The 15,683-nt window shown below is 37.9% G+C and overlaps 1 protein-coding gene across 6 annotated transcripts in view; it reads left to right on the forward strand.

Annotated features, from left to right (window-relative positions):
* Positions 1-3,655: 3,655 nt before the first annotated feature.
* Positions 3,656-15,683, forward strand: part of GOLGA4 (golgin A4) — a 61,042-nt gene continuing 49,014 nt past the window's right edge. For 4 of the 6 annotated variants that reach the window (XM_035316672.1, XM_035316673.1, XM_035316674.1 and 1 more), the window contains exons 1-3: positions 3,656-4,003; positions 6,946-7,041; positions 14,103-14,201. In XM_035316672.1, coding sequence (XP_035172563.1) covers positions 3,914-4,003; positions 6,946-7,041; positions 14,103-14,201 — 285 coding nt within the window. In that variant the 5' untranslated portion in view covers positions 3,656-3,913. The remainder of the gene's footprint in view (positions 4,004-6,945; positions 7,042-14,102; positions 14,202-15,683) is intronic. The other 2 variants (XM_035316675.1, XM_035316677.1) reach the window with 2 other exon arrangements.

The following is a 15,683-nucleotide window of genomic DNA, read 5'->3' on the forward strand; positions in this document are numbered from 1 at the left end:
CATACTTTGTATGCATAAGAATTATATGGTTGATGTAGAATTCTTATTACTATTATTTTCAATTCCCTGTTCTGGACACTTTAAAACTCTCATCCCATCGTTGATCCAATTTCGCATTTTTAACACAATGACCCTACAGAGGCAGTCATACTCTTCTAGAACACTGACATCTGCTGGTAGTTGAAAGTCACAACATTTAGATGCAAAAGAAAATGGCAAATCAAGCTAGGCAAGCACTGAATATTAAGTCAATCTTTCATTTTAAGATTGGTAGGGTTCTAATCACAGTAATATAATTAAAGTCTGTACCTTGCATAACTATTTCTCCCCATTCTGTAGGTTGTCTGTATAATGAGTTGTCACTGTTTTCATTGCACTATCAGATCATGTGCTGTTGTTTGTAACCTTTGTGCTGAAGATCAAAATACTTCCTGACTAAAACTTATTACCTATGCACCTGTATACTGTATGAGTGCTTTAATAGCAACACTAATATTTTAAATTTTATATGTATGAGTAAAACTGCTCCTCTGTTTATTACAAAATGTGGCATTCCATAAGCAGTCTGTAAAGAACAGCAGCCCTGGACAGAGCTTGTTTGATTACTGCTTCCTTCTGCTTATGTTTACTTTATTATCAGTTCATATTATTTTTTTTAAAGTAATGCCCTCAATGTCAAATATGATCCAGTAATAGTTACATTTTGTATCAGACATTATTTTAACAACACGATGCTGATGTAAAGAGAAATGAAGCACTGCTGATAGCAAAACTCCTTTCAAAAAATATGAATCAACACAAAAAAGTTGTAAGAAATTATACACTATGTTGCTTTATTTCTTCCCATATTTGAGATAGATGGCTGGATTGAAAAAACTAGCTTTTAGCAAATTCATACATTTTTCACAATGTAATTGGAACTGTGGGTGTGGAAAAGAGTATTGAAAAGCCACATTCATCATTTATGCCCAAGGCTTTCTTGTGACTTCCAGAAAGCTGCAATAACTTAAAGAGAGCATTTTGAAAATCAGGTCAGACTGCCTAGAGGCCATATGCATGAATATTCCAACCATCATTAGCAGCCAAGATAGTTACTGGCTGAGGTAGTATCAGTTCTTTCAGAAAAAGAGCTGCTTGTTAGCTAACCTTGAAATAGCACTTAATGGGATTACTTCAGTTTAAGATGAAGCCAATTGCTCAGCAAAGACCATACATAGGTTCCTCAGTGATCTGAAATAAGAACTCTGGCAATGCAAACCTAGCTAGCTTCTGGCTGCCTCCATCCCTCCTGCAGCAGCTTCTGTACTTGGGGGACTCAGCACAGTAAGTCAGCAAAAAATTATTTGCTTGTTTGTCAGTTTAGTTTTCTGCAAGATCAACACGCAGCAGTAATGGAGGGAAAGGTCTGAAAAGCACTGGCCTGAGCACAAGGTGAGGAATGGGACTGCAGGGATGTGCTTGCTACGGTCACTGACAATTAGAGAAGTCTAGACTGCTACGAAAATGCAGAATTTTATTGTTCCCATTCCCACAGAGATACATTAACAACTGCTACAGATTCAATTGGGAACAAACCTTTATTCTTAATTATCTACCATACCAGAAATGTTTGCAGAAGTACATTTATCTTTCACAGACAGCTCAATGTCAAAGAACTGTCATTTGGTCTGTGTTAACTGGTGTACTGAAGGAAGGTGAAAAAGGAAAGGCAAATCTTCACTTTCAATTACTACTATTAACTTCACACACAAGAAAAATCTATTAAAATCAGATCGCCCTTCTAGAAATAAAGTACTGTTCAGTTAAATAAGGGACTTTTTTTGCACAGAAGGAACAGGAGTTAATGTGGTTCCAGACAGTTCCCCCCAGGACTTCTGCTGAGTTTGGAGTAAATTCTTTGTATATTGCAATGTTTAAATCCAACTTGTCGAGGCACTGCAAAATTTGAAGGCTTAAAATAGTGTTTTTGGAATTGTCATATATATCTTCAAAATTCGAAAGATATATATTCAGAACATATTGATTTTAAATTTTCCGAGGAAATAATACAGAGCTTTCTTTTGTGTTGGAGACATTTTATGAAAAATGAACAAAGCTATAAATGATAAAAAATAATGTAAAGAAGAAACCTGACAAACGTAAGGTAAGGCAGTGGCAGCAGCAGTAGAAGACGCAGTGAGAGAAACATTGAGAGAAAGGAAAAAAGACTTTTCTTGTCCCATTGATCTCTTTTCAGATAATCCACTAGGATAATAATAATCTACAAGACAAAAGCAGGTGCAACCTTTGCTTTTTTATCTGATAGCTGTAAGAACTAGTTTCCTTTTAATATGCATCTATCTATCAAGTTCTCATGCTGCATTTAGTGACTTGGATTTAAAATTAGAGTTTAATTACAGACGCTTAAGAGAATGTGAGCCAGCACAGAGCACATAGGTATGAGAGAATCACAGATGTGCTAGGAGAGTGGAGGTTCTCTCGCTTGCTAACCTGAGAATTGTCCAGCCATGCTGGACATATCATATCTACATGGAACAGAGACTGACTGAAGTAGAACGTTTTTGCTTTTTATAGCAGCAGTAAACTTAATCACCCACTTTATCTCATTTCCTTGTGGAATGCTCTTCAGGTGTTATTGCCTTCCTAGTCCTGGAGACTCTTCCCTACACCTCCATTGCCAAGTCCACCCATAGAAAAGCATCACAACCAGTCTCTGTCTACAGCTAAATAGACTGTTGAAAAGTAATTTTTCTTCTTACATGTAGCAAAAATTATGAAAAAGTTTATTTTAATTCTTTATTTTGTTGTTGTTGTTGTTGTGGATGTATCTTACTTATTTTGCGGGATCAATGTACATATATATATATTTTATCCCAGATTATTTAAAGATGGCAGCAGTGTATTTCGTGAAAACATTTCTGTATGTTTGTGATTACAAAATACCTTCTTCATAGTATGGTGCTGTGCTATATAGAAGTTCATGGCTCTGCATTTCTTGCAAATACAAAATGTATTTCTAGCCTCTGTATGGTATTGCGGGGAACACAGCAACTTTCAGAGCAATCCCCTTGTTGGAGAATGTGTGGCAGCTGCTTCTAGCAGCTCTGCATCTACGCTGAATACACACACACTAACTAATGAATACTAAATACTAAATATGCTAAGTGAATACACACAGACAAATATTCAGCAAGGAGCCAAAAGCTTGTACCACAGGCTCTAACTAAGGCTGCCAAGAGCATCTCCCCTTCTCCACTTCCAAACAGAAAATAAAAAATAACAATTTATTTGTAACCGATCTGTAATGTACAAGTGGAATAGTACTAAAACGGTTTGGCTGTGAAGACAACGTGACGAAAAAGGCTTGGCAAAGTGAAGACAACGTGACTGCATCAGCAGAAAGGTTTTAATCTAGCTTCAAAAATTGTGTGTTTTCCCATCAAGACAATTGGACATTATAGCAAAGTGTGTGGAACTGCTGCTGACCACCACAGGGCTTATAAACCCTGTGCACTTGATGGAACGCTGCTGATTGGGTTATCAAACCCAGACTGGGAATATAATTAGGTTTATAAAATAATTAGCAGCATTGTACCAAGGCAGCCCTGCCCTGCAGGCCGCCCGGGGCCGAGCGTCAGCGTCCTGACCTCTCCCCCCGCCCGGAGGAGCGGCGCCACGCGGGCGAAGCTGTGAGGACAGCGTTTTGTGCCTCGCGTCGCCCCGTAGCGACCGGGCCGCCGGGTTCCACGTCGGCCGCGCAGGCGCAGCAGCGCCGCCGCTCACCTGCTGTGGGGAGGGGGCCGGGAGGCGGAGGAGGAGGAGGAGGAGGAGGAGGAGGAGGAGGAGGGGGGCGGCGGCGGCGGCGGCGGCGGCGGCGGCGACGAGGGGGTGGGTGGAGGAAGGCCGCGCCGCCATGTTCAAGAAGCTGAAGCAGAAGATCAGCGAGGAGCAGGCGCCGCCGCGCCGGACTGCCCCCCTACAGCCGCAGGGAGCCGCGGAGGGGGTGGGTTTGGCTTTATTTCCCCTTTGGGGCGGGGAGTGCGGGGGGTGCCCGCTTGTGTTCCGTGTCTGGGTAACTCAGAGCGCCTGTGTGTCTGTCTGTGTGTCTGTCTGTCTATGTGTACGTGTCTGTGTGTGTGCAGTGTTCCTGTGGTACTGGCCCAGAGTACTGCTCCTTTGTCCGGCCGGGGCTGTGCTTCTGGGGATGTTCGGTCCGTGACGAACATGGCTGGTCAGGCCCGTTTTTAATCCCACCCTTAGCTATTACTTGGGGTTTGCCCAAGCAAAGTGCATCTTTGTCAGTGGCAGCTCAAAGTGGCATAGAGCTGGCGTACGTGTGGAGCTTCCAGTGCGGCGGGAAGGAAGAGAGTTGGTTTTGATTTCTCTTCCCCACATGCATGTCCAGCGGTTTAATATATCACAGCCTTCATTTGGCTGTCAGAGCTAACGCTGATGTTGGCACTGACAGATCCCATGCAACTGAATGCCGGAGCTTGTGATAAGTGATACTTTCGCCTAGGCCGCTGTGCTGTGGTCGAGCAGGTCATGTAACTCAAGGGTTGACGCGAATGGGAAGGCAGAAGGGGAAAATGAGAACAGCTTTTTATTTTTGTGTGAAGTAGTCTAGTTTTCTGTCACTTACTGGTACTTTCTATCGCTTCATTTGATTTCCGGTACTGTTAGAAGGAATCTGAAGTTAGTTTTTTTTCTTAAAAGCAAAAAGGGGGTAAGCTGCTTGCTCCCTGTGTCTCATTTCAAAATATACTTTGTAAATGAGGAAGGAGGGAGAAGGTCTTGAGGTCTGTAAAATGCACTGGAGTCTTGAAAAGAGTGGAATATACTTCTGTTCCCATTCTCTTAGTAGATATGTAAATAAACTGCGTTCAGTTCATTGGGTGCTCTGTCATCACCTGACTGTCAGCTGCTTCCTATCAAAACATTTTCAGCCCAAGTTTTACACACATTCAGCACTTCTTAATTCTATGAGACTTTTATTTGTGTTCATTTTTGCTCTTCTCTTTCCTATACCCTGTCGCAGGGAGGCTTTGCTTACCATACCGTTTATTGATAACCTCTTTCTAGGACATAAAACTTGTCACTTGTACTCTGGCCTGCGGTGTCCGAGGCTAAATTTACTGACCTAAGAGAGATAAATCCAGAGGTAGCATCTCTCCAAGCATAACATGAAGGTGAATGCTCATTCTGATGAGGCCTTTATGGGCCTCTGCTTTCCATGTGGGCTGTTAGCTAACTGATGTCACCTCTCTGACAGCCTGCGCTCTCCCCCTGCCTGACAAGGGACGGACACATCAGTTAGTAACTGCTGACGGGGAGAAAAAGCTGCCCTTGCAGTTCTAGGCAGTTGTGTCGTCTCCCCTGTTCTGCCCACCTTCAGTTTCGGAATTGTGCCGTTTGTTACACAGGAGCAACGACTGTTCCTGCTGCCGAGCGCAGTGCCTCCGAAATGGCTCTGAAGTGTCAGGAGGTCTGAGTGCAGCAGTGGCAACTGTAAAACCATTAAGGGCAGAGTGAAGACAGACCTTCATACCCCATCTAGTAGTGAAGTGCTGATGAACGCTTGGAAACCTTTTTCGTTCTGTATGGTGAGGGCTAGAAGTTCCCCTGCTGTAAATGGGTGACCTTAAGTTAGAGGGCAGGCAGAAAAGGAGGGCAGGCTGCTGGGGTGAGCAGGTTATTGTCGTTGTTCAGACTGTACGGATACCTCTAGAGCAAAACTCTTTAGTAGGTTGTAGAGCTGGCATGGCAAATGGTTATTTGGTACTAAGTCGGGTGACTGACTTAAGAAGAGTCACATTCTCAGGGGGAAACTTTCTCTCTGTTTGGTCAGGCCTGTAAACTGTCACTGACTTTGGTATAACCATATATTTCCTATGGTACTGGACTTAATTCATTACTATCTAAATTTGGCAAAACATACCTGCAGGCTTTAGCTATGTCTTCCATCCTTTCTCCAGAAGACTGACTTTTTTGGGGTAATATCTCTTTAATGTTGTGATGTACTGTTGTTTATGTTTTAGTCAGCTCAGTCATGGTCTTGAGACAAAGGTTACGTAAGGCAGAATTTATACACACCGCCTAAATGATGGTACTGCAGCAAAGTGCAGGAGGTGTTCTGACTTTTATTTCTTACGGCAACACTTTATTAGTTTTGATTATGTTGTAGCATGTGATTCTGTGATATACCTTAGGAAAGATCTTACTGATTTTTTTGTATGTAAAATTTGCCGATCTCTTAATTTTCACTACATGTATACTGAAGTTTTGTATGTGGATTTAGAAGTATGAGGCTGGCAAGCTACATTTGGGTTGGGTCGGCTTGGCATGTTATAGCCTCGCTCAGTATGGAGTTGTGAAATTTCTTTGAATAGATATTTAGTGTTAACAGGAACAACAAGTTCATGGTGACGTTTTAAAATGGGTTATGTTCTTCTGTTGCCCTTTTGCTTTGCTTAGATTCTATTTTATTTTGACTACTGTTTTTTAGAATTAATTTCTTTATCAAATGATACGGTACTCCTTATTTAAATCATCGAATGCCTGTCAACTTGCAAAACTTTGAAGCCTTAATCTTAATACTTAAAACAAGTATTAAAATGCTAAGGTATTGTGAAGTTTGAGAATCAAATTTGGACCAGGAGGTCCATGGTCACAAATGATCAAAATAGCTTAATAATATTACAATATAATTATAATAGCATAATTTTGTTGCATGCTCTTGTGGCTGTTCCATGATGTTTTCTGCTCTGGAGACTTTGTATTGAGGTAGAACTCCTCACAGATAGTATATGAAACTGATGGTGGCTTCTTTAAAAGGAAGATCTACTCTGGGCTGTACTGACAAGTTATAGTTAGTGAATGTTAAATTATGATTTGGAAGAATTAGTTCTGAATATTGAATATTGTTGATATGTGATCTCTGTGTAGGCCCCTTCCAAGTCCCCTCCACTGACTGACAAAAGAAGCAGAACATCTTCATTTACAGATCAGAATGATGAAGGCTCCTTAACACCAGACCAAGAGGTCAGTTGAAAACTCATTTTCTATATTTTTAAGCTTTAACGCTTCATTAAGAAGAAGAATAATCCGACTTTGCTTCCTTGATTAATGCTTTTTTTTCTTCCTCATTCTCTTTATTTCCTGTGCAGTTAAACATAAGAATAGTCTGATTTTTAGGTTAAGTCCCAGAGTGTTTCGTATTAGTGAAATAGACCTTTAAAGCCCTTCATTAAGACACCTTTAAATCCTTCTCCCAGTTTAAAAATCTTACTGCTGAACTAGACTCAGTAAGCTACTGGGAAAGAAGTTACATTCAGAGAGTAACTTTGTTTTTCCTGCCTCTTTTGTTTGAAAAGTTGGGTGAGTCCTATTAGCTGTAGAGTTAAGTTGAGGCAGACTATGTGTATAAAGTATTTCTTTTCTTGCAGTGGGCCCATCCACTTCAATTTTAACACTACATTTTCTTCGGGAGATGACCAGCTATACCTGAAACTGGTCTTAGATTATTATGAACACTACCACTCATTACAACTTGGCAGTTTTGATTCCTGCACTGGTAATAGGAAACAAAGGAAGGCTATCTTGTGGGATTTTTTGTTTTTGTTTATTCAGTTTTCTAATGAATATTTTTACTTCATGTACTGTTGTATAGAATGTCTTCTTTTTGTCCCTGGAGAGAGGCTTTCTATTAACTGATGCTCTGTTAATGTTGGCAAGCAGCATCATCTCTGATAAATTAACTGCTTTAGAAAGGAGAGCTTGCATTTTATTTTTTTTTCCCCAGAAAAAGCAAACCTGCATGTCTCTTCTAAATGCAGAGTACAGAAGTTACATGCTGCCACAGGAGAACTACAAGAATGTGATAAAGGTTAAAGGAACAATTTGGCCCAGGTGTTCAGACACTTCTAAGCGGAAGAAGCTTAGTGGAATATGAAATAATGTAGTTGTGAGACACATTGATGTTAGTCTGTGTGACTGGTTCATTGGTTTTAGTCTGTCATTGGCTTGACACTGCCTACACCTAAATGAAGAAAATCTTCCTCTCTTCAGTGGGAAATGATGAAAGGAAAAAATTAATAAAAGGGATGAGGAGTGTTATGACTTACACAAGTACCAACTGCTTTTCTGCTCAAATACAACTCACACATTGAGTCAAACTCAGAATAGCTGTGTTTTTTTTTTTTTTTTTAAACCTTTTATTTAATATTAAGGATGGCTGCTTTTATTCCAGATTTGAAGAAGGTCTGTATCCCTGAAATCTTACCTTATTTTTCAGTTGATTTAATAAAAGCTACCTCTTCACCATTCTGCTAACGTAATATTAAAAAAAAATCCAAATATTGTTGGGCTCTACTGATGGTACCTATATGTGTCAATACTTCCTGCAGTTGTCTTCGTTTCTGTTGATTTTTGTCTTTTAGTGCTTCATTAAATTTGTACTGCCCCAATCTGTTTTTTTCCAGTCTGCTTTTCCAGACAATCAGGAGAAGCAAAGAATTCCCCACAAGACATGCCAAGTTATGTTGGAAAAACATTATAATGCTCTAAATACAGTGGTTACACTTGGAATGATCAGAGAGAGAGACAGAGAGAGAGAAATGGAGAAATAAGATTAAGAATCGAAACAGAGTACTAAAGTGACCTCACATTTACAGTTATTCCCTGGCATAGGGAACTGTTATGAGAATTTTACTTATGAAATGCATTCTGTAATTAAAACTCAGAAAGTAGTAATGATGCTAAGGGAATGAAAATCTCTCTGCTTTTTAGTAAGATCTGGTTTTACGTCAGATGGAAAGTTTTACTAAAATGAAGATACATTTACATCATCAAGACATGAAAACTTCTTTCTCCAAATATTCCTCATAAGTGTTAAGACTGGTTAAAAGCAAATCATCCTTGAAATGTAGTTGTAGGATTGGATTTCCATAAAATTAAGTTCAGTGGCAGTAATTATGATGCTTAAAAGAGAGACAAATAGTATATAATATCTGAAAACACATGCCCCAATTATATGGAAGGGGGACACATTTTAAAGCAGTGTTTTCGTTTGATCACACGTTTTTATATACAGTTGGCAACAGTGTTACAATGAACTGAAGTTGGACAACATTTAATGTACTGAGAATGGTTTTGAAGAATATTGTATACTGAAATGTTTTTGTAGTATGTGAATACTTGCTAACCATTTTGGTATAGAAAGCTTAAACATAGAACTCTACAATATTTCATGGTTCTTGTATACATCTCCCTCTGGCTTGTTACATTTTAATGTGTTTTTAATAAATCCACTTCCACATTTTTAATGTTGTTAATATTAAAGCTACAAGTATTGTGGGTAAAAGCTTTGATTTAAACTCAACATTTTCACAATATTTTTAGAATTGAAAAACTACATTTGTAATAGACAACATTACTCTGATCGAAGAATTGTAATAAAATGTGCAGACAAATTTTTGCTTTATACTCTAAAGTGATTTGATTTTTTTTTTTTTTTTTTTAATCAGAATGTTTTGGGATTTTGAAAAACTTCTATGCTTCATTCATGGAACACTAGCATAAATTTCTTCTATTCCTGCCTGCTTTCTCCTTCAACTTCTATTTTAATGAAGCGGTGGATCTCCACAGAAGCAGTGCTATGGAGAAGCTCATAATTTTTTAGTGTATAACGAAAAAGTAGAATTCGGTCTAGTACTGTATTCTGTTCTTGTAAGTAGCCTGTAAAATATAGCTTGAGTGTAAAGTAAAATCATATAGTGATACTTACCTAGAACTTGTTCAAGCAGTTTGTGTATCAAATACTTTCTGAGTTGGCCTTGGTGTCATTTTTAACAGCCGTGGATGATTAAAACTTACTTGTTACTTCCAGTCTTTTCCAGGGAAGAATAGGGTTTGGTTTTCAAATTTGTTTGTTACTGCACTGACTCTTCAATGGAATTTGAGGGGAAAATGTATCATGTTCAGTATCATTCCTAGAAGTTCAAAATTTTCTTTTGGTTTAGTATAGTTATTTTTACAAGTGAGGACCACATGCAGAAAATAACAAAGCTAGTTCTGAGCCATTAACTGAGAGGGAACAGCTGATAGCTTGATGTGGATGACCTGGCAGTTATTCAGGTCCAAATATCAGTCACATCCTCACAAGTGTTATGGAAGTGACAGCAGAGCACTGTATATATAGCTTTTCTTAGAGCTAAAGATAAACTAGCAATGTACTTTTTAGACTTACTTTAGTACTGTAAATTGACTGTTTGAAATTTAATTGAAGTATCTTTCTAGCTTTCTAGCATTGGCTAATAATAAAACAGGATAGGTAAAACTGGAAATAATTAGCCTTTGTTAATGCTGCATCTTTGATTTATTCATCCAATCTGAAGTACTTCTAAATTGGTTTTATTTAGGTTTCTTATCAAAATAACAAACCAGGAAAGAATTATTGGATTTAGGTATTAGCTCATCCTGAAAATGCAGTTCTGTGCATTCAGGTTCTGAGGCTTTTTTTAATTGCAGATAAAAGTCTTGAACTTTTGAGTTCTTCTTCCAGTATTTTAATTACATAAACGCAAGAGGGATGAGGCATAAGAAGATTGTTACAGATTGCACAAACCTTCTATAAAACAGATAGATAGCAAATTACTGTTTTTCTTTTTCTTTTTCTTTTTTTCTTTTTTTTTTTTTTTTTTCCTCCCAGCTTTTTTGGCATTCTCTAAAAATCTGGCCAATTTGGGGGTGGGATGGACTTTTTTTTTTTTTTTAAACTATGGGGGAATGAGTTATCTTTCTTAGTAAGAGCTGAAACTAAACCATTAGCCTAATAGCTGACATCCTTAGCTCCTTGAACCAGGTGAATAAATACTGGTTTACCTCTTCAACAAACTTGTAGTATAATCCCTTTCCTTCTGTTATGTAGTGGATGTACACAACATGGAAAAACAGTACACATACAATTAAAGAAGTATTTAAGCATTAACATTAGAAATGAACATGTGCCATGATGCAAATTCATACAGTTAATGAAGTACAAGTTTGTGTAATAACAGATTAGTCTGAAACATGGAACTACTGATTCTTTTCCTTTCCCTGAAAGGGAATAATTACTGCCACTGGTAATCAAGCAAGCGTTGCATATATGTAATATGCATTAAATCAACTAGTCCCCCCCCTTCAGAGCAAGGGTACTTGGTAGTACTATAATCCCTGTTAAATTCTGCCTTTATTTCACAGCCTGCTAAGGAAGTAATTTGATCTAGGCTTCAGAACTACTTTGGCCTATGTATCCCAATCATCAGAGTCATCAAAGTAAAGGAATATTTGGGCATTGTGGCAATACTTAGAAGAGTTTAATTTTGGAAGGCTATTTTTTCTTGCCTTTTTTTGCAGGCATAGGTGAATAACTTTCAGTGACTTGTACAAAAACAAAACAAAAAAACAAGTAGACAGCTCCTATTAAAGCCATGCTCAATAGTTAATTAAAAAAATGAAAAAACAATGCAGATAAAAATGGATATATATTTCTGGAAAGTACTAGGTGTTGTAATTATAGGACTTATTCAACAGCACTGCCGGTAATATAGCTGTAAGAACAAAGCAGACAATGAGCTGCTCGAGTAATAAAAATGCTATGAGCAAGTACTTAAATATTTTCACTGTTGGGCACCCAACATCTGAGAATGGAGGATGAGTTCTCTAATAAGAAGATACAGCCAGTTCTAAGGAAATAACATTCTTGTACCATGATTAGGTGTATTCTGCCTTTGATAGATGTTTGAGGTGTGAAACTCAACTCTTGGCTAACTCTTAGCTACTGGGAAGGAAATACCTAGCTCTTTCTTTTTGATATGGCGATTACTGCTCTGCCTCAAACAGTATTATTGTCTTCTACCTGTGTTTGCAGGGTTGGTTCCTTCCCCTTTATGCTAGCCTTGTCTTTTTGCAGTAGACTCTAAGAACAGCGAGGTGAAGCTGAGATGATTTAGTGACGTCCTTGCCTCAGGCTTCTGATTAACATTTGTGAAACGCAACAGTAGTGTTAAATGATTTCTACTGTTTGTGTAAACTATTAGTTGCAATAGAGACCCTAGAGTGGTATGCTTGCAAGCTCAAGCAGTATGGCATAAATTCATATTCGTAACTTTTATTTCTTAAGAACTTAATTATTGTGCATTGAGGTATTTTAGGCTTTGCAGAAGCTGATAGGTTGGTTCTGCTGATCTTGTCACGGAAGAGTTGCATATGCTCCCTGTCAATTGTCTTCTGAGTAGTTGGAGTGAATTTAACTCTCTCCACTGCTTAAGCCTCTTTGTTGTCTTCCCGGTAAGGTTTGGGGGTTTTGGTTTTTCTTTGGGGCAGGTGGAGGGTGTTGGATGAGGCTTTTGTGTAAGACTTTACTAGGTAAATCTCCTGCTATAACTTCGTTACACTTATGTGGTTGTGGACTGCAGGGGATGACAGAAAACAACAATTCACAGAAGCTGAACATACTGACTGTCCAAATTTGTTTTTAATATCAATTGAAGAGTAATTTGTTGGAGATGAATAGGAATTCTTTTTAATGCAAGTTGTTTGGGTAATGCAAGGAGTTTGATTTAAGCAAAATAATTCTGTGATGAAGTTTTAGTGCTTAATATTTTGGGAAGCAAACATTGGCCTACCATTTCTATGAAGTGGTAATTTGAACTATCTGATTCCTGAAGTTCTCCACAGTCATTTTTTGAAAGTGACTCATCTAAGCTTAAGATAGGTTACATTTTGAAAATGTTTATGATCCTTTAGTTAATAACATTTGCTTGGATACATGTAGAAGTGTTTTGGAAATGTTGTTTCATCATATTAACTGGTATTGTCTAAATATACAAAGTATTCTTTGACTTAAAGATTTTATCATCGTTTTATTTGTTCTTGAGAATTTACTTGTAATTCATGAGGTTATCAGTCTTGCTTGTAGCATTGCTGCTGTGTGATTATACATAGTATTTGCCATTTCTTTTTCTGGCATGTATCTTTTCCAGAAGCACATGTACAAAATGAAGCAGCCTTACCCCCCAGGTCCAGGCATTCCACATTCTAACACGTTTTCTAAAAGTTTTTGCTATGCAAAAATTGCAAATCATGTAAAATTCTGGATCTTACACGTGAAAGTATTTTTCCTCTGAATTGGAAATTTCCTCTGAATTGAATGCTCTGCTTGTACTGGAGCACTGGAATGAATATCGCAGTTTAAAAAAAATAATCAAACCCCAACTTTTTAGTAATAGAATCGATTCCTAAAATACTATTAGTAACTTGAAATAAAAATTGTTCTGAAATGGTGTGAATGAAAAAACTTACCATGTTTTGTTTCAGTCAGCAAACAACAAAATTCTGAGATCTCAGGTTGTAAGAAAGTTGAGCAGTAAACTTCTGTATGTAAGTAAAATTATGGGAAAGGAATGCTTTTGAAACCTGTTGCGCCATTAAGTTGCATTACATTACATGTATATATCCTATTCCAGAATCTCTCTCTCTTCATGGAATTTAAATCTTTTCTCCTATACTGACTTGATACAAATGGTTAGATCAGTTTGTGGTTGGTTTTGTTTTTTTTTGTAAAGCAATAGTCTGCTAGTACTTCAAATAATTCTGTAAGGAATGTTTTTTTTGTATGTGGTTAGGATTCCACTGTATAAGAGCAGTAGTAGACAAATCATGAAATTTATATTGCTTGTAACTGAAATACTGATAGAATGAGTTTTTCATGCACAACATTGAGAGCAAAGAGGGCTAAGTGGTATCAGAAGACAAGTCATCCACGAAAGCTTAAAATCATCAGTGCCAGTGCCTGAAACACTCTGTTTTGGGCTTGACTAGGATACTTCTTAAAAATTGTATGTTTCTTATACTTCTAAACGATCAAAACTGTATTTTGGCTGTTCTGAAGTGAGTGACCTAATGCATATTTTCTATTCATGTCCTGACTTTACCAGTTTCCGTTGTTTCTTTTTTATGATGTTTCTAAAAGTGTGGAAAAATTTAGTAGAATATTGCAACATTCTTTACCTTGTTATTTGATTTATTTTTGTTTTCCTACTTTTTGCATTGAATGACAGCTGCTAGCCGGGATGATAGCAGAACCTGCTTTTCTCTCTGAGTATACTATCTTTGCTTTGGATCCCACCAAACAACCTAAGCCACAGAGTGACGGTGTGGTGAGTCCTCCCACCCCCCTTAGCGATGCCTTTAGCAGGGGGAGGAGAGTACTGTATTAGAAGGCAAACCTAGTGTTGCTTGTGGCTTGTTCTCACAAAGGCATCTTAACTACCCTGTTGCTAACCCTGCACTAAATTTCACAGAGGTAGTTCCCCTATAGCTCCTGGCTGGTGTGCTGTATGATGTGAATTTATTGTAACACAACAAATTAACACGTTTTCTGTTATGCAGGTAACCCTACTTTACCCAAATTTCAAGTAATTGTTGCACAATTTTGTACACTTGTTGGTTAGAATTCATTAAAGCCATTGAAAGTCTTCCTCTTCATTTTATGTATGTCTATGTCTATTTCAAGATAAATAGATAAACAAGCACTGAGATCATTTCTCTGCTTAAAAATTACATGTCTTTTGCTGTTTACAGTGAAAGCCTTGTCACTTACTACTAATGGTAGCAGGAAATTATCATACATGGGCACTGAAATTCAGCTACTTCTAGTTGGTAACTTGGCTGCCCTTATTACAAGACTAGAATGTCTCTTCCAAATTGTTAGATTTCATTTTAAACATATATATTTCGTTGTCTGGAAATGTTGTTTGCATAGTCTACATGTGGAGAATCTCAGTGAGAAGAGAACAAGGGGAGAGGAGAAAAAGAAGCAGATACAGGGAGGAAAGCAGCCTTCCCATTTCTTACATATGCACATGCAAAGCTGTGGTATTCTGCGTATTGCCACAGAACTGGGATGGCAGATTTCACGTGCTTCAGAACCATGGCATTCCTGAGTGCATGATGATTCAAAACAGTATTTGAATTTTAGAGTCCTAAGTCATCCTCAACTCACAGTTACCTCATTTTTTTTTCAATTTAGCAAGTGCCTTTTTTGCTGCTCATGCAGAGGCTGAAAATGAAAAGACACTGAAAGCTATATCAGGATAGAAATTTGGTAAAGAAATAGGCGTAGTGCAACACACCACATCATACTGGGATTGTGTCTCAAGCTAAGCAAAATTGGACAAACTCCTTAAAAAGGTGATCTGTGGAAAGTCTTCATATGTTGGGTTGTGCTTGCTGCCTCCAAGCACAGAGTCATTACTAGCTCAGTCAGTCCTGGTGTTCTTGAGGTTGAACTTTTTATGAGGAGCAAAGTGGACATTCAGACTATGCTCTGACATCTGTAGTTTTGAAATAGTTGCTAGATTTATTTGTCTTAGTTTAGGTATTTTTATCATATTCAAGGTCCAGTAATAGTTGCTGTTCTACAGATAAAATTAAGCTTTTCTACATGAACAGCAGTAAGCATTTATAGGTTGTTTTTCATGATATCACTAGTACAGTTGCATTTTGGAAAAAAACATTATTGTGAACGTTCTTATGTTGCCTTTGTATTCCCCTTAGTTACTTCAGTGACTAGAGTCACTGTCTTTCATATTTTTATTAAAAAAACTGTATACACTGCAAAAATTATAGTGTGAGAATTA

The sequence above is a fragment of the Oxyura jamaicensis genome, chromosome 2 (genome assembly GCF_011077185.1).
Source record: "Oxyura jamaicensis isolate SHBP4307 breed ruddy duck chromosome 2, BPBGC_Ojam_1.0, whole genome shotgun sequence".
NCBI lineage: Eukaryota > Metazoa > Chordata > Aves > Anseriformes > Anatidae > Oxyura > Oxyura jamaicensis.